Genomic DNA, 27,111 nt, shown 5'->3' on the forward strand with positions numbered 1-27,111 from the left:
ACTCATATACAGTACAAGCAAAAAGGTTTGATAAATAAACAAATAGGGGGTATGTATTTCATCTCATTTCATCATGTTACATAAAAAGCGAGGTAGATAAGGGCATGTTTTTTAATATCAATGTTATGATATAATCAAATTGAATCGGAACAATACGGGAGCGCGTAATTGTTCTCCAGATAATTATGTAGCTGAGCCGAGTATAACGAGAGAAAGATAAAGAGGGGAGGGGCAACGGATGGATATAGATAGATATAGAGAGAGATAGAGAGAGAGGTGGTGAGAGAGAGAGAGAGAGAGAGAGAGAAGGAGAGAGAGAGAGAGAGAAGGGGGGAAAGAGAGAAAGAGGAGGCAACGGAGTGAAATACATATAAACAGAGAGAGAGAGAGAGGGTTGGAGGGAGGTAGTGTGTACAAGAGAGAGAGAGACAGAGAGAGAGAGACAGAGAGAGAGAGAAAGAGGGAGTGGAAGAGTAACAGAGGGTGATAGCCAAAAGAGAGATCTCAGTATAATGTATCCTCCACTAAATCCTGAGCATTGTTTGTCTCTTACCTCCCTATTCTATGTCCTAGCACTCCGAAGATGTTAGTACTGATGAGATACGACACACTGGCTGGTAGGAAAATAGCACCTGTCAACAACAAAAACACACATAGAAAATAACTGCGGTGTATTTGAAAGAGTGCATATTTGTTACATTAAAAAGAAAAGGATTTATTAAAGCAATTCTCGCACATTATACTGTAATAACATGTTCGTATAGACAAAGAATTTATAGTAAAACAAAATTACTAAACAAAATTCATTTGTTATTATGAAGATATAGATGATGTTTTTTTGAATGCAATTATACATTCCTTATTTTCTAAACATTAAAGAGCTCGTAGAAAAAATGAAATAGTAAAATAATGTTCTGCATTTAAAAGTGGCTAATTAATACTTGGCAAATGCAATAACCGTATTGAAGAAGAAAAAAAACCACCAGCAAACCTACAGCGCCTTAATTATCAATGACATTGAATGCTTATATTGCTCTGGAATTCACCAATACATTATTTCAGTATAAGGTTTGATGACAGAAAATGTAGATAGAGGTTTGTGTTGTAAACGTGATTATTTGTATAACGTTTTACATGTATATGATTCTTATGTTATAATACTTACCAAGTTGCCATTTTTCTGCTTCCATCTTATCTAACATGTAGAGAGGAAGGGACGGCTCGAGTAGGGCTATGCCCATGTTACCAAATGTTATACAACCTGTGGAGGGTATGGAGGGATAGGGACGAAGATAGTGTTTGTTATAATAAATATCAAATCGATGATGCAGTCCTTGTCATCAGGTTTACGAGGTAATAATACTAATAATATTTAGCTTTTATATAGCGCTTAATTCAAATGTCTCTAAGCGCTTTACAAATATACTATTACCCCGGTCTTTGGATTCAGTGCTTGCCCGCACACACTGTGTGCACAATCTCCACTCCCTGGGGAGTATTCCAACCAGGCGTGACTTGACGCTTAAAAATTGTTTGACCAACATTGACGGTCGCATCCTACCAGCTACCCATTTTAACACCTGAGTGGAGAGTAGCAATTACAGGTTAATATCTTGCCAAATTAAGGATATTAGTGTCGTGTCGGGATTCGAACCCTCGACCTTCGCATCTCTAGTCAATTATTTTTCTTATATAGAGGGTGATCTGTCACACCCAAACTGCAAGACACTCATTACATTTTGAATAATATAATTCATGTGGGCCGTGGTGCATCTTGACATGCTGATTTTTCAAGTATTATTTCTTCGCCGGTAGGTGGCGCCACATCTCTGATATCAATGGAATATACTGTCATCCTAATGCAGAGAGTGATGATACCTACCTGCTGCGATGAGTACATAGGGATCCTTTAGGAGTTTAAGGATCGGAGTCCCTTCCATGTTGTCCTCTTTGGTCCAGACAGGGTTCAGCAACAACAACTGAAGAACTAAAAAATCAAACATGCGATATCATAGTTGAGCCTATACCGTTTAATAATCCAACATTGGTAGTAAACTAATATAAAAGAAAGCAGACGAACATGCAAGCCGAGAAGCCTGTTCAATAAACCGAACCGGGCTGGCCAGAAGATACACACAAAACGGTATATGATTTTATGTAGACAGCCTGTCTGTAATCTCCGCAAAATGCGAACAATTTAACAGCATCGATTTTGTTTTCCTTCTCTTTTCTGCTTTTATTTATAATTGTTAATGCAACTTGAATTCGGCGTAAATATTCATAAATGAATGACACACGCCTTTAAAACTGAAAAAACAACAATAACAGATAAATCAAAAAAAGCATACTGGTATGAACGAAATTGGACAAAAACGAGAAAGTAATGAATTTTTGATGGGTGTAATCAATATGCGTATGGGCACTTAAAATTGGCCGAATCGACAGTGTCACTGTGACGAAGTGCCGGACAACTTTCAACACACAACATGGCTAAATGTCTTTTTTTAAATTTTATCAATCAGGACGTTTTTTTTTTCTATTAAGAGATCTTTAATGATATTCTACACATAACATATTTTGACGAATGGCCCAAGGGAGGAGGCACTTGAGAGAAAAATAAAAATTAATGATATTTTTGTACACGCCAAAGAGTTAACCGCGACTACGTTTGACCCAATTGCTAATTTGAGATTCACTTAGACTTAGTGATCTCAAATCTCAAACATTCATAACTTTCTTATTATTACATACAATTTGAATATGTTAGTAAACTGTCTATTGTATTTGAGTAGTAAATGTTACTTACGACCATCAAATAATGCTAGAATAGCAAGAATGAGGAATGGAGAAGTTTTCCCGACGAACTCGTACATAACCCCTCCGAACGGTGGCCCGACTGGAAGAAAAATGTTAACATAAAAGGAACAATATGTATTTTACATCTGACACATTGCTACTATAGAGTCATACTCTTGATAAAACTATAACAATCGTATAACTACATGTACTATGTGCTTATTGCATGAAGTATACTTCTAAAATATTGTAAAACTAAATGTGGTAAAGCAATGCAATCACTAAGTGTGACTGATTCATATCCCTCAATGAACAGGTTTTTTTTGTTTTGTTAGGTTGATGTTCTTCTTCTCATCATATATTTTCTTGCATCCTATCGTTTATTTCCCATCGTAAACCATGTTGTGCTCAATCAGCTGTATAATCATGTGTATACGTTTTCTCTAACTACCTGATATTTAGAAAAATGCACTCTAATTTCCTATTTTACCTGATATATTTTGGCCTATCACATTTTATAACGACATTGAAATGCTTTGAAATACTAAGAGAACTAGCACATCTTAATGTCAAGCCATTGGTTTACTTACTTAAAACTCCTAAAGCGAGACCAGCCAATGCGAAGCCCATAGCTGCTCCTCTCTCAGCGTCATTGGGAAAGCGCTGTGCTAGCATACCCATACCTTATCAAAGAGACAGAACAAATAATAAAATTTACCTCGGAATAATATTATTCAAAGTAAATCGATGATTGCAAATTTGATGAATGGTTCAGCGTAATTTGTAGAACTATTAAAAAAAAAACTACTTTTACCCATAGTAAAGTGCCCTTTGTGGTTTGTTACTATTTTTTTCTAACATGTTTTGTTGAATTCGTGTACAGTTATTTAGGAAAGAGGTGGGGCTTGATATGGTGATCTAATTAATGAAAACAAGAAGTCCCCTCTCTTTTTTTATGAATAAAAAGGATACCTTTCGTCACTGTCTTACTTATAAAGAACGAAACGTTGCTCTTTTGTATTAGGACACGAGGATGTAAACAAAATGTAAATTCATACACCACAGGTAACAATATAGGCTATAGATTTTTAGACTTATCTGTACAAGTGGGTGGGGAGGGGGGCGAAGGGAGGGGGCATCACAATCTTTATTTCTTACCTGCTACCGATGAACATGAAGACCCTACACCTTGGATCATACGGGCTACTAGGAGCAGTGCAAAACTCTCACCAAACGCAAACACTAAACAGAAGTATGGAGGCGAAAAAAAAATTATTGTAAAAGTTAATATATTTGTATTATTGTTTTATTTCCTTTATATATTCAATGATTTACAAGAATTGGTGTGCAATTAGTTTCGTTTAACTACCGGCACTATCACTTGACATTTCGAAATGAAGAATTACCTTTATAATCATGTTTACAAGCGAATTTGGAGTATATTATGCTTTTTGAAATAGTTCAAAACAATATCTCGGTACTCATATTTCTCAATGCTGATATTAGAAGACGAAGACGTTAATGAGAATGATTTCAAGTATATAAATATATACCATCGTTAATCATCGAATGTTTAATTCTTGAAGTGAATTTCGTACGGATTTAGAAAAAGAAATAGAAATGTATCTCACCTAACGTTGAAGCAAACATGATGAGGAATCCAGTGAACATAGGGAGAGAATATCCTATCCTGTAAGTATATATAATAAACATCTTTGTCAATGTCAACTTTATTAATGTATAACACCTAGGGGAGCACTGGCTATATCCATTTTTTAAGGAACAATGTTATCAGTTTTAAATAATTCGTCAAAGCACATTGCTGCCCGGAACATAACATAATTATGTGTTAATTAAGATTGGAAGTTGCATTGCTGATATTCACAGACAGAAAAGAGAAAACGTATTGCCTATGGAAGATAAGAAGTCAATGTCGAATCACAAAGCCCCTTTATAGAAGAGTTATGACGAACAAAGATTTAAAGCCATTTTGTTATTTTAAAAGATGGAAATCCATGTCGTAACTCTTTCCTAAAAAGTTAATGGACTCTAGCTAACCCCAATGTGGCGACCTCAAGGTTTGCTCACTGGTTAGACTGTATTTGTAAGGTAAATATTGAAGGCTACTTTAATTAATGTGGCTTTTGGACGTAGCGGCGGGTCTTCCTTTTCTTTAATTTCCCTTAATTTCACATAAGGCTGTCAGCTACAGTATTTCTTCCTTTTTGCACGGAACCAATAAATTCATAATTAAACAAACTTAAATGAAGCACAACCTTGGAAAGTGATAAATTGTAGCCTGCCTTACTGCAATCAATTCATTAGACTGTCAACACATTCGGGCGGTGCAATTAATATCACTGATATCGACACTAGAGGAGTTTCGCAAGGAAAGCATGGCTTTTTAGCCAAGATGGAGAAAAAACGATGAAAATTTCATTCAGAAAAGGGCTCGTCCAATCCTTTTGTTCCTGACCCATTCTCATAATTTTACATGACTCTTTTATCTAATTTTCTTATACCCCCCCCCCACCATTTTTCTCTCTCTCTCTCTTAATTATTTATTAAGTCATCAGGTTCTGTGTATAGACGTGTTCTTGTATCCACAGTATCATGGATGCACCCCATGATAACTCTCTCTATGATTCTCTTCTTCTTCCTCTTCTTCTTTTTTAAATTCTTCTTCTCCGCCTCCTCCTCCTTATCCTTCTTCTTCTTCTCCTTCTTCTTCTTCTGCTTCTTCTTCTTCTTCTCCTCCTTCTTCTTCTTCTTCTTCTTCTCCTCCTTCTTCTTCTTCTTCTTCTCCTCCTTCTTCTTCTTCTTCTTCTTCTTCTTCTCCTCCTTCTTCTTCTTCTCCTTCTTCTTCTTCTCCGCCTCCTCCTCCTTATCCTTCTTCTTCTCCTTCTTCTTCTTCTTCTTCTTCTTCTTCTTCTTCTTCTCCTCCTTCTTCTTCTTCTTCTTCTTCTTCTTCTCCGCCTCCTCCTCCTTATCCTTCTTCTTCTCCTTCTTCTTCTTCTTCTTCTTCTTCTTCTTCTTCTTCTCCTCCTCCTTCTTCTTCTTCTTCTTCTTCTTCTCCGCCTCCTCCTCCTTATCCTTCTTCTTCTCCTTCTTCTTCTTCTTCTTCTTCTTCTTCTTCTTCTTCTCCTCCTCCTTCTTCTTCTTCTTCTTCTTCTTCTCCTTCTTCTTCTTCTTCTTCTTCTTCTTCTGCTTCTTCTTCTTCTCTCTTCTCTTTATCTCTTTCAAAAGTATTCGCTTCCTTCTCACTTTCACTCACCTGTTAGTGAGAGGGCCTATCAAAGGATTGGTTATCAGCTGAACTATGGACTTCGACGCAAACAACAGCCCTATACGGACACTCTCGTGCCTAAGTATCTCGTTGTACTGTTTTTCTTCTGATGCGGCTGTCGTGTTGGCAGCATACATCGAACTATTCAAACAAACGACTGGAGCCGACGTTGTGTTGGCGCCTGTGGTATTTTGAGAAAAAAATCATTGTAAAATCTATGATCACAGACAGTTAGAAAAGATGAAAAAGATGGAAAAGATCAAAACATGAATAAATTTAACCACAAGCAGCATGATGAGGACGTAATATGCAATATTTCCGAAAATTGCTTAAGGAATTTCCAAAATTATACATGTACATAAACATCCAGTCATTAGGGTAATAAACCAAAACATAAAAATCGTGAAATCTTACAGATATGTTTGATGGTTTTGTGAGAAATAATTTCTTAGAATACCGACCTGATATTTCCCTTGGGACGGGGGTTGTGATGAGGCTACAATTGATAGGTATCGAGTGATTAGGATGACGCTCTAAACCTGGGTTCTCTTGATGGAAGATGTAGTCAGGGATAATTGGCACTGCAAAGATGATACGAAACAGGGTTTAGAGAAGAAAATTAAGTACATGAAGATTTGTTTTATTATAAATACACGAAGTTAGGAATGAATGACACTGCAAAGATGACAAGAAACAGGGTTTAGAGAAGAAAATCAAGTATTAATTCTGCTTCCTTAAGCAAGGATAGATACATGAAGGAAGTATTTTATAAATATATGAAGTCAGGAATAATTGGTACTGCAAAGATGATAAGAAACAGGGTTTAGAGAAGAAAATCAAGTATTCATTCTGCATGGATAGAAACATGAAGGAAGTATTTTATAAATACATGAATTTAGGAATAATTGGCACTGCAAAGATGACAAAGAAATAGGTTTTAGAGAATAAAATCAAGTGTTAATTCTGCTTCCTTAAGCACGGTTAGATAAATGTATTTTATTGTATTGTATTTAGTAAACTTCACTGATGTATATCAATATTCTGTTTATAAACATATAAATCAATTTACATTGCAATGTAACAAATCAATATTCTGTTCGTAAACATATGAAGAAAATGTTTTATAAATACACGAATTTAGGAATAATTGGCACTGTGCAGATTACAAGAAACACAAGTTTAGACCAAGTATCAATTGCCTGAATCGGTTTCAAATAGCGCAAAAAAAGATGCATGTAGACGTGTCTTACAGAGACACGATATTCTTAGTAGAAGTCATGAATATAAGGCTTTTAACAGATAACATGAACATGATGAAACAGATTTTGGGGAATACATTTCAGGAGCACAATTTGTTCCCGTTAGCCCAGACGAATACGTGTAGAAAATGTTATTATTTAGATACAAAATATTTCATGGAAGTGGGATATAATAGGCGCTGAAGATAACAGGGAACGTATTTACAAGAAGAAAAAAACAAGTGCAAAATGATTTCATAGCCACAGTACGATGCATATAGCGAAGGTTGTCAGTAAAGACATTAAATAGCTGAATTAATATTTAAACTGGAAGTACAAAATCATGATAACCTCCTCGATGTAAATCATTTCAAATCGAATGAGGTGTATTTCAGAATGCAATTGATGCTGTAGTTGGTTTCGTTTTCGTAAGTCGATGAAAACGGCGACACAATGCATTGGCAGTTAATATCTTTATTTCCTTTTGAGACTTGTATTACAAAACAGGGACGAGTTCCTCACCGATTACAGTTGTCAACATGTTATCTAGGAGTAGGGCGACGAAGACGATGAAGAGCACGAGTTTTCTGGAGGCTCGAAGATCTCGGATACATTCTGTTAAGGAGAACGACTGCCATCTACTACCGAATCCCGTCTTCACTTTCTCAATGTATAGAGACACACTCATGATGATGTCTATGGGTTGATCTGCACAAAAAGATAAATTCAACAAATATAATTTATATGATGAGAAAGGAAAGTTTGGGAGAAGGGGCTAGGGTTCGGGTTTTCATTGATAATATTATTATGTTCAAGTTATTATGTTACTTTGGACATTTTGATACATTAAAAACACTACACCCAATATTCGTGATAAGTAATAGTGTTAGATTTAGTGTTATGTGGAATAAAGATATACAATTTTGCCACTCTAATGTTTCTTTGTTTGCGTTTATGTTGTTATTATTTTGTTATTATTTTTTAGTTGATCCAAAATGTATTATCCAGATGGCCGCACATCTTTTTTGAGATCTTGATTAATTTTGTTGAGGTACAAATAAAGTATTGTATCGGGTACGAAAATAACTTTGGGTGCCTTTATTTTGCTCATCACACATCGAGCAAGAAATTGTTGGCAATTTGGCTGTATTAACCGATTTCGGTTTTATTGAATTGAATTGAATTGAATTTATTTTCTTCTGCAAAAGATACAAATAGAATTGCATTTCAACAATACAACATATACAAAATAAAACAATTGTGTGAACGTATACACATTATGATAATAATATAAATGTTGATATTATAACAAAATCCTCTCTCTCTCTCTCTCTCTCTCTCTCTCTCTCTCTCTCTCTCTTTCTCTCTCTCTCTCACATGGTGCAACCTGTACTGTATAAAATGTAATTGATAACGCAATATCTCAATTGTTTGTTATATATAGAAATATATTACTTTTTAAGCATGATTCGAAACTTAAAAGGTTCAATTGATCAGCATTTGTAAAACTCATATCAATGAGTAGAAACCTAGACTCACGAGTTGTCAACTAACATGACCCTTGAAAAAATAGACTACAGGTTTGCTTTTACAATCACACAGACATACAAACAAGAGACTTAAGAGCACGTCATCCTTCATTAGTGACTATCGTGGGTCTATTAATGATGGTTTTGAGACCATAAACGACTACCTTCGACACCTGTTACAGTCCCTTAAATATGAGCGCTACAGCTGCCACCAAATAAGGGCCATCTTCGCCCGATGTTTCATTAAAATTCTCGGGCTCTTTCTTGTTTTATTGATGTCGTGTTAATAAAAGCCCGATCGATAATTCTCTCTTCTACCCAAGCTGCCCGGGGCACGACCAATCTCTTCTTCTCTATACCTACTGCTTCTATTTCTCTACGTCATCCCCGCATCAGCAAGATGGTCTCAACTCCATTCCAGCCAAATGGGGAGCTTCATGTTCAACAGGTTCGGATAGAGTTTCAAGAAACCAACTCGAGGGCGATTTCTTTACCTTATTGAGCTGCTATACAAAACCTAATTCGAATGATTTCTAGGTCCTTGTAATGTTCACATATTCTCGTGATGTACGAGACTATTGAAATCGCCTTATATTTGTTTATTTGAGAGATTTTGCAGGCGTGCTATTCAATGTATCCGTGTTAATCTTACTTCATACATGTGGCAAAGCATAAGTATTTTGAGTTTTGTCATACCAAAACACAGAGGGCAACTTGACGTTAGAAATAGTGGACCGTAGTTATAACCCTTATCCCTTCCGGTTATACATGCAAGGTTAAATTCTTAAATCTTGGCATTTGTCGCCTTTTGCTCCGAAGCAATTTCAGACTTGCATCTCAATATTTTCTTGGGCTTCGTTAACATACCATAGTCTCGAACCCAGTATGCTAGTATTCGGTGGCGCGAAATTATACACGACTATGGTTTTGAGGTTTATACACCGAATATTCTTCGCATTATTAGATAACTATCTCCATGACATTTCTTTTCTTATTACTTGATGTCATTTCAAAAAAGTTGTTGAGCTTCAAATCAGTTTCCAGTCGTTGTAGGTACTGGCGTGGCGCACTGTCTATAGGAATGTGAGATATTGTTATGTATGACTATGAGCAATCCAATGAATATAACCGAAGATTGAATTGTCTTGTTGTTATTTTATATATTCAAATTACAAATTTTAATGAAGATTGTTACCAAGGTAACAGTAGTTCACTTTCACACAAAAGCAAAATTCGACTGTTGATAAGAACGACGGATATTCAGGTAGTACTTTTTTAAATCTTTGTTATTGTGTTTTTATACGGAAATAAATACTACTACCACTATCTTTGACTTTAACAATACATAATTTAACGTATTTCCCGTGGACTACTAAAACATGCATCTTTCAGAACTATATAGTTGTTTCGTATCTCTTTTTGTAGCGGGGTTGGGCCAAGGTTAAAGTCGAGGAATAAAAATGGAATGCAAAATTGCAAAGACCATGTACATTGTGGAGTCATTATCAAGGTATATGCAAGAAATTACCCCTTTTATCGATGACGTTATACTAAGCCTTCCAAAATAATGCTTCGGTCTATTTTTCAAAGCGGAGTTACAATTTCGATATTCAAAGAAAGAATGTGGGTAGATGATGACAGTGAAATTGAGATTGATAGAGAGTTGAAGTATATTGGTATGCGGTATGATTGCTTGCATGATAGAAGCGTCGCAACAGGTGGTTGGTGCGCCATGAGTATGCGATGAATGGTGGACAATGCAAGAAGCGAAGAGGAGAAGGGGAGAGAAGAGCAGAGAAAAGGGAAATGGAGGAGATGAGGATAGGAGAGGAAAGGAGAGAAGAGAAGCGAAACGAAGAGAAGAGAAGAGAAGAGAAAAGGAAGGAGAACAGAGGGGAGGAAACAGAGGGCGAGAGAGAGAAAGAGGGTGAGAGAGTGACAGTGGAGGGGGGGGGGGGGTGAAATAGAAAACACAAGGAAGAGGCAGGGAATAATGAAAAGAAAAAATGTAGTTTCGATAAAATCTCAAACAATACCCCTTAATCATGTTTATTCCAACCTAATGACTTTGACGCTTGTACTGTATATACGTCACTCAACAATAGCATCGTACAGGGACAGGCGATTAAATTTAGCATGTTTTAATGAGTCTGTTCTGTTTTTTAGTTAGGGTTATTTTGATACACTGGATGATTCACTAGAACCAAGTACGTACTTAATATTCCTAGAACGCTTGTGATTGATTACGTAATACAGAAGCAGACCCTAATCATTACACCGCGCTCGTTTCAGAGTAAACAGTTATAATTACTGTGCCTAAATTATTGGGGGCATTTAATCGTATTTAACCTTAAAAAGAAAATTCAATCCTTGAATACCAATTATATTTGCAAGTGATCTATACAACGTTTACGAGTAGTTAGTTCTTCATCGTAGATTTAACTTGTTATTTTTGTTTCATTTATCAAAATAATTTATCCCTCAAAAACAATAGGTTTAATCATTCGTCAAATACACTTTATTGAACTATGTACGTGGGTTCAATATCAACAGAAATCCCATGTCATTGCCATAATTTTTTAGTTGTTGTTTGTTTTATAAATAATTTTTATTAACACAAATTATTTTTTTAAATCTGATGTACTTCTCAAATGCATTCGCAAATGACAAGATTCGCTCCAAAAATGATTTGGGTAAAACGGGAACTTGCATGTCTGTTTGGTAAATCTAACCCAAACCTGGATGAAATAAACCTAAATCGGGGTAAATTTATCGAATGCTGGTTAACACATGCCAGTTTTTTGGTAAAACCCAAAATGGGTAATGTTACCTAGTGTATGACAAACAAATGTTATATATAAAGGGAAACTATGCATTTTGAAGATAATTTCTTCTTCTGAGTGAAAGTGAGTCCCGTTATGTTTTAGTTGAATTGAATTGAATAGAATTTATTCACCACTTTCATAAAAACATACAAAGGCAAAGAATACAATAGTTTCTTGCAAACATAGACAAACCAATAAAATGGAAAATACACTAAAGGATATTACGAGGTGGTTGGATCATCAAAAAAGTTACAAAAACTTATAGGTAGATGATCCTAAAAATGTACACACCAAAAAACAAAAAAGGGACAAAGAAAATACAATACTACAATTGTAATTACACACATAAAAATTACACACAGTTGAGACGAGCTGTTTGACCACTATAGTTGGATTATAGCAATTATTTCCTTTGGCTTTAGACAGACCTATTAAAAGAAACTGAAAGTGAGTTAACTTCTGGGAAAGATTAGTGTTATACACAGTCATGTTGAACACTAGAAATTCTGTATGGCCAAGCTTAAACAGTTTCTTTGTGCTTCTTAAAAGAGATTATCATTATAAGCTCAAGATAATCCACACTTATAGGCAATGAGTCACAAACCACTTTGGAAGGCTTAGTGTAAGTGATGTCATTATTCGAATGATTTGTATAAGATTTGTATAAGATGTGTAGAAGGTCAGCTCGCGTGTACTTCCGACAGTGACAAAGATGCCTACGCGAGTGTACATGTCACGTGTGACATCACGTGTGACATGTGTGATGAGACCGCGACATGAAAAAAAGATCTTTATATTCTTGAGCAGGTTTTCATAAAATGGCAAATTCACGATCGAAGGTCTTCGAATTTCAGCCTTTGAGCTGAGCTAGATCGTTTTTTATTGACCTGCATTCAATCTATACTGAAGGTGCCCCGGCCCATTGCTTACAAAACACGACAGGGAACGTGTAGATCCGTGAAATCCAAACTTTCCATTCTAGTTTGAGTGGATGCCGGCTGGTTGGTGAGGAGACGTATATCAAGCAGATGAAAAGAGGATGGAGATAGAGAGGGTGAGGGTGAGTGAGTGAGAGAGAGAGAAGAGAAGAGAGAGAGAGAGAGATGGAGGGGAGATAGAGAAAGAGAGAAAGAGAGAGAAAGTAATTGGGAGAGAGAGAGGGGGGACATGTAGATCCGTGAAATCCAAACTTTCCATTCTAGTTTGAGTGAATGCCAGCTGGTAAGAAGATGTATAAGCAGATGAAATGATGATGGAGAGAGAGAGAGAAAGAGAGAGAGAGAGAGAGAGAGAGAGAGAGAGAGAGAGAGTGTGTGTGAGAGAGATATTAAGAGGGCAAGATAGAGAGAGAGAGAGAGAGAGAGAGAGAGAGAGAGAGAGAGAGAGAGAGGGATAGAGGGTGGGGGATATTGGGGGGATGGGGTGCAGATCCGGCGTGAAATCCAACTTTTCATTCTGGTTTGAGTGGATACCGTTTAGTGTTGAGACGTAATGGCAGAAGGAATGGCAGTAGGAGAGGGAGAGATCATTGTAAAGGAAAGTAATTTAAAAACAGCCAGATTCACAGAATGTGCATGATGTAATCAAACATTACATTTACAGACCAATATTCCTGGAGACACAGGACCAAAAACATGAAAGTCACAAATAGAAAAGAAAATCCATAAAATGACGGAAGCTTTGATGGATAGCTCTATGAGTCATGCTTATAACTGTTGAGTTTATGAGAAGATGTTCAAAAGCAAGAGATGAGCTTGTGTCAGGTTCGAGAGGTTAACGTTACTCATGTTGGATGCCGAACAGAATATCGGCACGTAAACGAAAGCAGCGGAAGGAATGGAGAATAGGAATACATAGAACAGTACTGTACGTGAAGATTAGAGGTTATAAAAACATAAAAGCACATAAAAGACCTGTCTAACACAAGGGGGGGGGGGGAGAAAAGGAACAATTTTTAACAAAACGGTATGATTGATGTATTGCATAATATAAAGAAGCTATTTTCGTGCCATACAATTACATACTCTATAAAAGCATCTTCTTTAGATTTTACATTACAGTTTTACATATTTTCGTTTCGTTTCGTTTTGAAGTCAAGACATCTTCCATTGACAATATGCATGTACATGTACTCTCCTTTAAAACATGCCTAGTACACAAATTGCAGGTCTCTATGTGTTTTATGAAATATAATAAGGAAACAGAAAAGTAAACAAAAGCAACACCAAACAATCAACAGTAAGTGACATCACACAGAGAGAAAAAAGAAACCAGCAGGAGAAGAGGTGGGGAAACGTCTGGGACACCTAAAGGAATCCCATCTAAATGCCAAGAGTTCCATTAGAGAGATGACCAGCCAGCCTTCCCTACTCGATGTCTTCAATTACAGTTTGATGAAATGCAGGTTGATTGACTTCTGTTTCATGTAAATGATCCTGAAAGGTGCGCAAATTTACATTCGTGTGCCAGGCGTATAGCTTCAGTTTGACGGTCAGCCTCTCTACCACAGTCTATCAAGGAGCGACTTTATTGCACCGACTAGGAGATGGGCGAGGTTAATATCGTCACGATGACAATTTTCTCATATTGCATATTATATTGCTGGAAATTTTCATATACCAGGTTTTGTGTGAATACTATGTCGGCCCATTTGTGATAAAATTTAATCACGGTTTAAACATATTTCGTTTTAAATTAACTATTTTGTAATATGGTTTGCTTTACTGCATGCCCACTGTGATTATTTTCTTATAATTCAAAACAAACAATACATATTCCGGTTGAGTGTTTAATTGTTTATTTTAGGTATTTACATAGAGATATATATACTTAATAAGAATAGTAGTTATATATCTCTATGGGTATTTATCACATATTAGTATATGAGTAAAGGAAAATAAAGAGGTAGGGAGGGAGGGAGGGAGGGAGCGAGGGAGCGAGGGAGAGAGAGAGAGAGAAAGAAAGAGAGAGAGAGGGGGAGGATTATGTGCACATATATAATAGGATGTTGGACAACTGAGGAAGAGGGCAGAGAGAAAGAGGTTGGTAGAGAAGAAGGAAGTGAGAAAGAGAGAGAGAAAGGAAGAGAAAATAAATTAGTGGAATGAAATGTGTGTGTGACAGATAGAAGAGGGAGTGACATAGGAACAGCGAGAGAGAGAGAGAGAGAGAGAGAGAGAGGGAAGAGAGAGAGAGAGAGAGAGAATCCCTATCCTCAGACGGAAGTATATAATATGACGTCACATCCTGCTACCCACACATCACCCACCCTGCGAGGCTAGTAAGCGACACTCTGCTTGATATAATCACCCGGAACCTAGATCCACCAGCCCACTTTCCTTAATTTAATCAGCTGGGTTGTAGCTGTTTTTCCAACTAAAAGATATATAATTTGTATTCACAAAATTTTTATCTGCGTTATAATCCGTAGGATTTGATCATAATGTGGAATTTCAGTCAATAACTGCTGTTGTTGCTTTTTTTTTATCAAGGCTATTACTGACGGTGCTCATATTCTAAGATGATTTACTACAAGCATAATGTTAACTATGTTGTTTATTGTTTTTTATGATTACTTGTTTTCAATGGGTTGGTATACTGTCGAAACAAGAACCGTGGATATAAAGGAGGAGGGGCTCATAAGAGGAAAAAATATTGTGGGAGCATTCCGCATCCTTAAGGTTAAAGTCCATTGCTCCAGAGCTGGAATAGTGACATAAACTTAAAATGATGACTCCCATTATATCAACACAAATAAGCAATAGCAACAGCAACAACAACAACAACAACAACAACGAATATAAACAAAGTGTCATATATGGTGTTAACATAGCTAGAGTGCTAATCTGCCAGTGGAATTATTTGTACGTCTGTGCTCACATCTACAGTAGATGGTAAACGAGTATCCGTTCATTTAACGTCCATTTGTCTTCAAAATTTGTTTTTGTACACGCAATCGGTCTATATCCTGCTCCCCCTGTATCTTACACCAATACTCACCCCACCCCTTCCCTCTCTCTCTATCCCTTTCCTCTCTCTTTCTCTTGCACTCTTTCTCTCTCCATCTCTCTCTCTCTACATAATATATTTCTTTCTCTCTCTCTCTCTCTCTCTCTCTTTCTCTCTATACCTGTCTTTCTCGTCTCTGTAATGTTTTCTTTCTCTATTTTAGCATTCTATCCCCACTGTTTCTCTTTCTATCGTTATCTATTTCCAACACAATCGCAACTATTTTCGAAAAGAAATCATCGCAAGCGCAATGTCAATACCCTATTGTATGTACTGTAGAAATCATGTACGGCGGATACGGTAATACGTCATTGTTATGTTCGTATATTTAAATTCCCCTTGTTGATTTTTCGAAAGTATATAGATGCTATCGTGTTTTTCAAGATATCAATTTTCTCTGTCTGTATCATTTTCAGCTATACATGGTGTAATTATATCAATTGTATAACCCATCGAAGCATCAACCACTATAATATAATTACTTGCAGAGCTTGCAATATTATAGCGGTTAAAAGATGTGAAGATTTTTTTTCTTCCAATATTGTATTAAAATACAACGAAGACAAACATGTTGCAACAGTTGATTGAAACCCTTGTAAATAGTTTGACGTCAATAATAATGCTTTGAGGTACTTTATTTTGTAACTGAGCGATTATCTTGATGAAGCAATGAAGCCACAAATCATCATTATATGTTATATATGGAAACTATACGTGTATTAAAGGGTACATTGAACTAAGCGCTATGTACGTGACGTTTGTACACAGATTATCGAAACCATAGAAATAGATAAAGTTAAGTTTAGCATAAAGAAAGTTATTTTGGAAAATTATAGAAAACTAAGCACTTTTTTCCAAAAAAAACCTCTTACTTCTATTTACGGGTTCATCCTTATGTTCCTGCCCGCACTCTCCGATCTCAGCAACAAAGTCTCCTACAAGTCCCACGCACCCATACTCAATTCTATGGCGAAAGATCCCTCAGCTACTATGGACCCACTCTATGGAACAACCTCCCCCTCAATATTCGTAACGCCCCGACAGTCGACTCATTCAAATCACTTCTGAAAACATTTATGTTCACCCAATAGTCTGTAATTATATATATGCTAGTTTATGTTAAATAATGTTATTTCCTTACAATAAAAGATCGTAATTATTTAACTATTATAATTGTGTTCATAAGTTTATATCATTTATATTATATCTTATTTTGTCATCATTGTATACGATATGTATTTCTGTTAATTCATGTATAATTAAATCTTTAGATCAATCATGTAATTTATTGTATATTTGATTGTTGTAAAGCGCATAGAGAATTTATCATTATGCGCTATATAAAAATTACTTTATTATTATTATTATTAAAACGGATTGGGACGGCATGCAGTGGCACAGATGTAATACATGTACTTCCGTGTTCTTAAAACCGATGGTTCCTGGTTCAACCCCAATCAGTATGTGTATGTCCTTGATTAAATTTGTTCTAATCTGGTTGCCTAAAATTTGAAATAGTGATCGAGAAAAAAAAATCATATATGTAATTGAAACTTATGTTTTGTAAAACACAAAAATATTCATGAACATTTACCAAGTGAATGGAGTTTACTAAAAAATTACAAACACAAAGTAGATTGTATGTAATAGATTAATCACGATTTAAATCTCCCCACCCAATAGAGAGAATTACCCAGATTTTTGAGGTTATGTGCTCCCATTCGAAGCTGAAGATGATCTAAATCCCTCAATCCTTTCCCATGCCGGCATCCTACATCTGTCATGTGGTATAGAAGTATTGTAAGACGCATAGACTAACGATCGGCAAGCTCATATGAAGAACCTAGCGTGTTGAATATACCACTATCCCTGAGGCATGCGATCGAACTTTCTCCATTGATTCCTCAACAAGTAGGTACGGAGAAAGGCCTAATACCATGCATGCACGAGCTAGCGTCTAGCTGCAGTATAAATTTGGAAGCTTTTTTTCCACGCTTATTTATTGCTACCGGGGCCATGCCATGTGTATTCATGAGATATGTAATTATGTGAAGGACATGCTTCGATTAGGGAATGTTAACCAGAAAAGATTGTTGTTTCTTTGTCATGAATAAGGCAAAATCGATCTGTATAATGTTCAGGATGTAATGAATAACAGATATGTAACGATCACAATATATTGGCCAGTATCTGTGTAGGAGGTGGCAAACAAAGATCAGATTACTTGCCTATACAATGTTTATGAACCATATAATGTAGAGAGTTTCATGCTGAAAGGTGTAAATAATTATCCAAGAAAATGTATAAATAGTTTTAATATGTGGATAAACTGATGTTCGATCATTCCCTGCAGGTCTCTATCTTCTCTTGTGTTATTTTTTACCTAGAAAAAAAATCTAGACTCTCAGCAGCTGAAAAACGTTTTGCAGTAGTCGCATCAAGACTTAGAACAACATCCCCCTTCCCACATAATGGAAATTAGCTGTCTTGTCACCTTCAAACGATCCCTCATTAGTTACCTTCCCCTGTGATCTTTGTGTTCTACTTCCTGTGAGACTACATGTGTGTCCTCTTTTCATATGTTTGTATTTTGTAAGCGCCATGGTACCTGTGTTTAGCTCTCCTAAATATTCTATATTATTATTATAGAAACAAGTTCTTGCGTAATGTTATGAATAGGATATTGCAATGTACAATGCTGTTGAATAAATTGATAGTGCAAAGAAAGAAAAAGAACCAAAAGCAAACAAATACACAAACAAACAGAAACACACAAAGGAACTAGTGGCAAACAAATAAACAAACAGATATGAAAATAAACACACACACACCCACACACACACATTTTGCGCAGCTCGTGAAATCAAAGAGTACAATGTTACTCTATAGATGTAGACAAAATATGTAAACATACATGTAAGTAAATGCATGGCCAAAAGAAGAAGCATTTATAGCCGACTGCCCCCACGAGGTTTCAAAACGGAAGGAAGCTGAAGTCATTATGAAGAATCCATTAATATAATGCCTTTCATTCCATCCTGAATTAAATAGACTTGAGGGCTAATGTTATATTAAGAATATTCTGAAATAATAATATCCTGGATTATCATGAATCCTATGAGAAAAAAATGACATTGACAGGAAATATGGAGGCTATCCAGGAAGGATTAGGATAAGTAGGCTTGGTTTGTTTGTTTGTTTGTTGTTGTTTTTTTCTTCTTCATTTTATTGTTTCCGCTTCTTTTAATGGCTAGAGGAGAGATGAGTTTATATAGCTAGGAAGGTAAAATAATAGAAATAATAGAGGTTGCAGAGAACATCAAATACTTGTTTATAGCCCAAAATGTTATAAAGGTGGCTAATATAGAGAGAGAGGAGGGGGGAGGTGATCTGAACACGTCGATACCCAACATAAAAAGGTTGGGGGTTTGCCCCCTATAGGTAGATGTCAACTAGATCGAGATAGATGTTGTAAGCTGTTGATGCTCAGTCAATGACATCCTCTTGTGATGTTGTGTTTAGAGCTTTTGAGAAGGGTCAATGATCGCCCGTATTCGTGGTTTTAAGAGTGGTGATGAGTTATATGCCACTTCATTCTAAAGGCTTGACCGCGGCGTAGAATTCAATATACAGACCAGGAAGCATGCGTGTAAGATTACACGCCACAAGATGTGCTTGCTCGGAGGGGATTAGGGTAGATGTGAATCGAAAGGAATCCCACTTTCACTTAGTCACACTACCAAAATAACATACAAAACCATCGTGCCTATTCAACAAAACGTGTACGGAACGGTCAAAATGTCTAAGTGAATATGTGTAATTATGAAGGGACACTCCATCGATTTAGATAAGCAGCATTTAGATCATGTGAATATTTCATGTTATTTATGTTAAATTACCGAAATCTGCTTTGGAGAAAAGAAGAAAAGAAACAAAGAAACACCCATTTATATATATAACAGTTGTATTGCTTAATAAATTACGTCCTCCTCCTCCATCTACTACTACTACTACTACTACTACTACTACTACTACTACTACTACTACTATTACTGCTACTGCTACTACTACTGCTACTACTACTACTAGGCCTATTACTACTTCTACTACTTCTACTAGTACTACTACTAATACTACTACTACAACTACTACTACTACTACTACTACTATACTACTACTACTAGGCCTACTACTACTACTACTACTACTACTACTAATACTAATACGAATTCTACGACTACTATACGACTACTACTACTTTTCATAGTATGTTGAACTATGAATTGAACAAATAAATGGAATGGAATGATATGAACATTAACTGTCTGATGATGGGATTCAGATGTGATGAAAATTGTATGGTTTATTCAAGAAGAATATCCTCTTATCTGGACAGAGAATATCTGGACAGAGTATTGATCCATATTTTCCCCATACGAGTCATGAGAGAGAAAGAGAGAGGGGGAAGAGAGAGAGAGAGAGAACGGAAGAGAGAGAGAGAGAGAGAGAGAGAGAGAATTGGGAGGAGGAGAGGGGAACAATAGAGAGAGGAAGTATTATTTTAAAAAGGGGAGAAAAGAAGAAACAACCCCCCCCCCCCCTCCCACCCCCTTCCCTATTAAACCCCTCATCCTTGCATTTCGAGTTTGCCTCCTGGCACATTGCGCACTTTATCAAATGTCCTCATAAGAAACGCGCATGTAGCATTTGGTTATACATACCAACCTTATGTTTTGCTTTACTCCCATAACAAAACCTTCGTTAAAGATTGTTTATATCCCATAATCATCATCCCCTTCCATTCCCATCTTCTTTTCCCTCTCACTAACCGACAAACTTCTTCTCTCTACCTATATGCCCCTTCTCTCTCTCTCTCTCTCTCTCTCTCTCTCTTTCTCTCTCTCTCTCCAATCTTCTTTTCTCTCTAAATCACCTATCAATTTGTTCTCCCTATCTATGCTCCTTCTCTCTCCCCCCTCTCTCTCTTAATTCGTCTCTCGCATCTTCTTTTTGGTATAATTTTCCCGACATTCCTCACATGTCGGTTAATATCCCGATATCAGTTTTAATGTTGATAATTTTTATCCTGTTATGTTAAAGAAAATACAACTCTATACCTTGTCCTGAAATAGTTGGTTCTTATTTTTAAAGAGACTGATAACAGGACAATGCATGTATGATATGAAAGAAGAGCTGACTGAGTGTAATGAACTTCATCAATCTTGTGTTCCAAATACAGACGACAGCACATCGATAAAACAAAACTCAACTCAATTCGGTCGAATTAAAAACTTACGTTTGTATCGTTACGAGTTGGACGTTTTTAGCTTTGAAATGATGACAATTAAGTTGTTCATTATTAACAAATAATGTTAAAATTGGCTTACCTTGTTTCAGAATGTGAGTCTTTTCTTTTTTCGTTTGAGATGGTGTTCCTATCCACGTCCACTATTAGATCCACACAAGTTAAGCTACCAAGTCGAGCTGTGTTCACGGCTAAATGAAAGCATCAAGCTTCACTTCGACAACACGAAAATCAGATGAGTTAAATACAGATTTATTTTGCACCGCTTTCTTTATCGTCTGTAATAATAATGATAAAGTTTCTCTCTCGAAGGGGACATTGACGAAGTAAACTATAGTATCAGATGGATGAGCGTCGTCGGGACGGTATACCGCGTTCATGTATGATCACCAGTGTCTTCTTTCTCGGGAGCCTGGTCGACACAGTATGTGTTTCTCTCACGTTGTATTTACATTCCCGTCCAGATCGGAAATTGCTCCTGGTGTGTTGAGGTAAGGGAAGACGACAGCGTGCAGAAAGCTTAATGAAGCAACAGGCATCGAGATATGCATAGTACTATTACTACTACAAGCATACTGATTCGGAACAATGAGATGGTCTAAGGGAGAACTACACGTTGCCGCGTAATTACGGTAACTGCTAATTATGATTGGCTGCTAAAGTGGACTTGTGACGACCGCTTTGCGAAACGAACCAATCAGGACGCGTTTTGTATTCTTAATACGACGCAGTGGCCCGCAGCAGATGGAATAGAGCTTCTTCTACTTCTGTTGTAGCTGAAGGAGTGTTCGCATAGACAATCTTCATCAGGGTTTATCATCACGGCGTCAAACTTAAAGACGCCACAACTCGTCCCATCTCACTATAAGTCAAGCATGCCACTACGCACAACAAAAAAGGGTTGCACACCACATAAGAATTCACTGTATCACAAATCTTACATAAGTGAAGCCATATACCCTGCATGATTAAGAACCATTCAAGAAATCACTTCGATGACACCTTTCTGCCCTTTCTCTGACGGACGGGGGATAATTACGAAGCTTCTATCAGACTTGGGTATCTGTAATGAGCCCCAATTCATGTTTCCCAAAAAAGAGGGTCGAGAAAGACCAGTTCAGAATGAAGTCCATCGCTCTATTTGAATGATTATGTTTCTAGTCAAAAGAAGAAGAAAAAAAGGGAAGGGAAAGAAGAAAAGGAAGAGAAGGAAGAAGAAGAAGAATGTAATGTTTGCTCTAGCTCTATCGCTCGGAGAATAATGAAGGAATATTGAACATTTCACATTAGAGTTTTACCCTATTATCATCGATTTATTCTGCTTGTCAATTTTCATTTTCTCTTTTACATTAAAACCCTCGTCACACCAAGCACTTGTTAAAGATACCTTGTACCTTTTGCAGCCAACATCAAATTATGCAGAATTTTGCAGGACTTATAAATATGTCATGTATGTCTGTGAAATTAAAAATTAGCAGTATCCTAGTATTCAAGTTATGCTAGGAAACCCGTTTACCTTTAAGACTACCTTCTACGCTATTAAGTGACTGACTTTTTAGTGGCATCTTTTTTATTTGGTAATAACCAAGCCGTAAAGTTGTAAAGGGTACAGAGTACCCGAACATTCTTCTATATCAATAACCCACTACTTGTAATGGCCAAAATTAGAATCATTGAATATTTATGCAGCACAAAACGTACGACCATTCGGTAAAAGGGTCTGAAAATCGAACTATTACTTAGATTATTGCAATCACTTAAGTCGATTCGACAACCAATGGTCGTTATTTTCCTACTTAAAAACAATTTTCAAGCCCTTTTGTTTTGAGGGAAGTTCTAAATTAGTATTGTTCTACAAATGCCTTTGAAATTCGACCTTTTCATTTGTTTTGCCTGCAAATGGGACATAGTACCTTTAAATCAGTTTCTTTTCACCCTGTTACAGGTAAAAGATCCAAGAAATGTGAAGAATAGGATGAAACACACATTCTCAACAAAGCCAGAGGCTGTCAGAAATAAACGGAAATGTAATCATGTTACATTCGATGAAAGAGATACATGTTGGCACGACGATGAATAACACCAGGTTGACGCGGTAAACAATTTCTATATTAGAATAAGGGCGTCCTAAGGGGACAGTGTGATTTTGAAGTACGATGGCATCTCGGTTGTTTCCTGCAGGTAGGACGAAGAATTGGGGCAAATTGTACATTTAGTTTGAGGATAATGGTTCTAAGGTATAAGTATGAATGAACCTGAAACTGCCATGCACCGACACAGGCTGAATTAATTAAACATCTCCGCATTTAACCTTCCAGCCCCTTTCGAGCATTATGGAGTCCAGCATTTCATATGATCTTCCACTTTGTATATTTGGGTTCCCGGAGTCTCCTCTCGAACTGGTGCACTGACAATTCGACTCTAGACAGCATCTTGTCTATTCGGAGTGAGGCAATATTTGATACCGTCTTTTGTCGGTATGGTGGGACAGGGGTATGATATACATCAAGGGTACTTCATCAGACATCAAATCAAATGGAAGAAAATGACAGGTCTTATGGCTGCATCCCTCTCATGGAGGATGGTTCTTAAGACTTTAAAGCTGTCGCCATGGTGATATATTCGACAGAAGTGGTCAAATTAGAAGAACACAGCGACATAATATCTTGGTGGATACTTCCGGATGCAACCAAGTATTCACGTATCAGAGTATCCACAGGGTGTATATACGGGTGATAATTATGAACTACTAGAAGACAGTCTTCTACCAGTCGAATTCGAAAGTCATCAAAGAGGTATAAAGATGGTTTTTAAACAGTCCGCTGTTATAATGATAAACCATAGTCTTTGTTAAAAGTCAAGCTCAACATATTAAGAGTGTCCCATATCAACAGAGTTTACCGGAAGGTGTAAATTGACATCGTATGCTGGCGTAGTAGTCATTGTAAAGTCTTGTTTACTATTCCGGTAAACTTTTTTGATTAGCATGTTCTTTAGCAAGATTTTTCTTGCTCTCGATTTCAAGACCATCTTCCAACGTCAATGATAAACACGTAAACACACAAGCACGGTCTCTTATAAGATAGGTCAACACAATGATGGTGATTAAAACGCCACGTTTTATGGTGTCCCCTACATCATTAGTGATAACCGCAAAGGACTGTTACGACAGATTCTCTCTTTGCTACCTAATTAACCAGTTAATAGAGTAAAATTGTGTATCCGATATCTTCGAAGATTATCCTCGTCCCCCTATCGCGAGTTGGTCGTTTTTATTGGTATTTATAGTAGCCGTGTTAAACGTACGACTAGTTTTATAATTTGCTTAATACAAAGATACAGTATAGGCAACAAACGGCACACGAGACCAAACGTGCCTATATAATACATGGTCTCGTTTATTTCAAAGGTGGTCAGAAGCGCAAGATCAACATTTCGGTCTTACGGGTCGTCAGTCTTATGTATTGTCGTCTCCTCTGATGTCGGTCTCGTCCAATGTCGGTCCCATAGACCGTCAGTCTCCTGGGTTGTCGTCTCCTCTGATGTCGGTCTCGTCAAATGTCGGTCCCATAGACCGTCAGTCCCCTGGGTTGTCGTCTCCTCTAATGTCGGTCTCGTGGGCTGTCGGTCCAATAGACCGTCAGTCCACTGGGTTGTCGTCTCCTCTGATGTCGGTCTCGTCCAATGTCGGTCCCATAGACCGTCAGTCTCCTGGGTTGTCGGTCTCGTCCACTGTCGGTCCCGTGGGCTGCCGGTCCCATAGACCGGCAGTCTCCTGGCGTGTCGTCTCCTCTGATGTTGGTCTCGTCCACCATCGGTCCTGTGGGCTGCCGGTCCCATAGACCGTTAGTCTCAGGGACAGTCAGTCAAGTGGACTGTATATCTAGGCTGTTATATATTATGATAGTACGTAGGCCTTTACGATAATAGGGACTTTTAGATTCGCACGAAGACAATAGGTCTATGCTACGATCGACGTCCTTTTAAAGCACTGCCGTGAATGGAAGTACCACGTACCAGTCCACGCAAATCTAAAAGTCCCTATTACTCCAATTGAACATCCTCAAATCCTATCCCTCTCGACCCCCTTTCAGAAGAAAGGCCTCATTCCTGTCTTTCGACGATCTGTAAACTAAAACTCTGTGACCGAGTCTAATCCCCATGTTCGACAATTTGTACCCCGATTTCCACTTCCAAAAATATCTACTTTACACCTCTAAACATTCCAGGGTGCCCCGCATTGACCCCCTCAATCTCTTTTCCGTCGGAATTGAATTTTAAAGCGAAGCCCTGGAAACGTGGCATTTTACCCCATTCCACACTTTTTCCCTCCGTTTGAGAGGTGAACGTTGAAAGAAGTACGCAGGGTTTAATTGCAGACGACACGAGCGGGATAAATCGATGTCACCATTCATCTTACACACGCTGGATTTTGGCGCGCTGCGGCGTATCACAAATCGTGATCCGATTCGTCGCAGGCGACAATGGTATCGATCAGCGCTCACAAGTACCCCCCTGGAGGGGGTTTACTTCAGGGTGGTGTGATGATCATCATCAGGCCTGGCACGATATCGCATCAACATTGCAGAACAAAAATACAGAGGGGACCAGGGTTTCCTGCTTATAACCTCATTTGTTACTAGAGATTATGTGTATCATTCAAAACACAGTAACACATTGAACGTTATTTAGTCTGGAGACATGATGTTAATGTCTCTTACAAAAAAATAAATTAAAGATTAATCATAATTCATTCTAACAAATTTATCATATTTATCAGACTTGTTCAAGCAAAAAACAAAACTTGAAGCAATTAATCACTACCATATTTCCAAAAATGCAGGTTGAAGAATAGACATCTGGACATAATTATAGGACCTCTTACAAAGGTTCAAGAGCTATCAATAGTATCATAAATGTTATTGTAGATGATTTATCCGGAGAAACATTTATCGGGGTAAATCTATTGTAATTGGGTCATGCTTAATCAAGACTGGGAACTTTACGTCTACTGTAGATATCGATTAGCGTAAGATAAACAGTGCTACATGCATTGCTTCACCTAATTTGTAACATTTTCATGAATGAGGAAATTTCCAGTTTGTTTGAAAATTGTGGAGAATAGGCAATTCAGAATTATGTCTTTCGTTTATAAGGCCCAGAGTCTTTAGTTTATGTTCTTTACCAGCTCAATTCAATATTAAGATAAGTATCCATAAATCTGACATATATTCAACTGATCTGTTGAACACGCATTAAAGCTTTCGTATAAAAATGTTACTATTATGATATTTATCCCTTATATTTCATTTTGGTTCAAAATCTTCACAATTTGCAACAAGAATGTTCAGTTTAACAATACATAGAAAGTCATATTTGTACATGTATTCCTAAAAATATTTCAATCTATAGGTATTCAGAAAGAATAGTATTCTTTTACGAAATACTTTGTGTAACTATAGTCAGCATAAACTTTTTAATTTTTGTTGGTGAAATAAATCTCACTCTTAGTATGTTTATAAGGATTAAGACGTGGATGAGATGGGCGTGGTCGTTTATATGGGAAGGGGTGTAGAAGTGGATTGCAGTGGTGTGTTGGTTTCTGTGGAAAGGGATGTGACAGGGCCTATGAAGATAGAAAGATAAGTATGTGGCCATGGAGGTGGGCGTGGTCGTTTATATGGGAATAGGTGTAGGAGTGGATTGCAGTGGTGTTTTTTTCTGTGGAAAGGGATGTGACAGTGCCTACGTATATAGAAAGATAAGTCTGTGGCCATGGAGGTGGGCGTGGTTGTTTATATGGAGAGGGGTGTAAAAGTGAATAGCAGTGGGGTGTAGAAAGACATGTCCGCAGCCCCTGCGCAGCCCCATGATGAACATAATTCGGCATGAATAATGTTCTTTGGAAAATTCCCGTGGATATAATTATACGGTTATCAGTATCCATTTGGATTAAAAGTCAGTGTTATAGGAATAGGGTGTGACCAGCCATCATGGACATGCATACGGAGAGGAGAGCGTCGATGTACACGTGGAAGGGGTTATGATCGAGATTTTGTAGATACGGGATTCTATGCGTGTCTTCGCTGCTCCCGGCATAAATGCACATTATATACAGCATCAC

General features: G+C 37.2%; 1 protein-coding gene across 2 annotated transcripts in view; it reads right to left on the reverse strand.

Moving 5' to 3' along the window:
- Nucleotides 1-21,756, reverse strand: part of LOC580049 (synaptic vesicular amine transporter) — a 29,053-nt gene extending 7,297 nt beyond the window's left edge. Inside the window, exons 1-11 of one of the 2 annotated variants that reach the window (XM_030986351.1) lie at nucleotides 21,070-21,751; nucleotides 7,843-8,028; nucleotides 6,544-6,663; nucleotides 6,071-6,263; nucleotides 4,428-4,486; nucleotides 3,955-4,038; nucleotides 3,387-3,479; nucleotides 2,807-2,896; nucleotides 1,883-1,987; nucleotides 1,166-1,261; nucleotides 554-632 (exon numbers count right to left, since the gene is read on the reverse strand). In XM_030986351.1, the coding sequence (XP_030842211.1) occupies nucleotides 554-632; nucleotides 1,166-1,261; nucleotides 1,883-1,987; nucleotides 2,807-2,896; nucleotides 3,387-3,479; nucleotides 3,955-4,038; nucleotides 4,428-4,486; nucleotides 6,071-6,263; nucleotides 6,544-6,663; nucleotides 7,843-8,008 (1,085 nt within the window). In that variant the 5' untranslated portion in view covers nucleotides 8,009-8,028; nucleotides 21,070-21,751. Of the gene's footprint in view, nucleotides 1-553; nucleotides 633-1,165; nucleotides 1,262-1,882; nucleotides 1,988-2,806; nucleotides 2,897-3,386; nucleotides 3,480-3,954; nucleotides 4,039-4,427; nucleotides 4,487-6,070; nucleotides 6,264-6,543; nucleotides 6,664-7,842; nucleotides 8,029-21,069 lie in introns of both variants that reach the window. The other variant, XM_030986352.1, reaches the window with a different exon arrangement.
- Between the last annotated feature and the right edge of the window lie 5,355 nt (nucleotides 21,757-27,111).

The sequence above is a fragment of the Strongylocentrotus purpuratus genome, unplaced genomic scaffold (assembly GCF_000002235.5).
Source record: "Strongylocentrotus purpuratus isolate Spur 01 unplaced genomic scaffold, Spur_5.0 spur5_scaffold_15, whole genome shotgun sequence".
NCBI classification, from domain to species: Eukaryota; Metazoa; Echinodermata; class Echinoidea; order Camarodonta; family Strongylocentrotidae; genus Strongylocentrotus; species Strongylocentrotus purpuratus.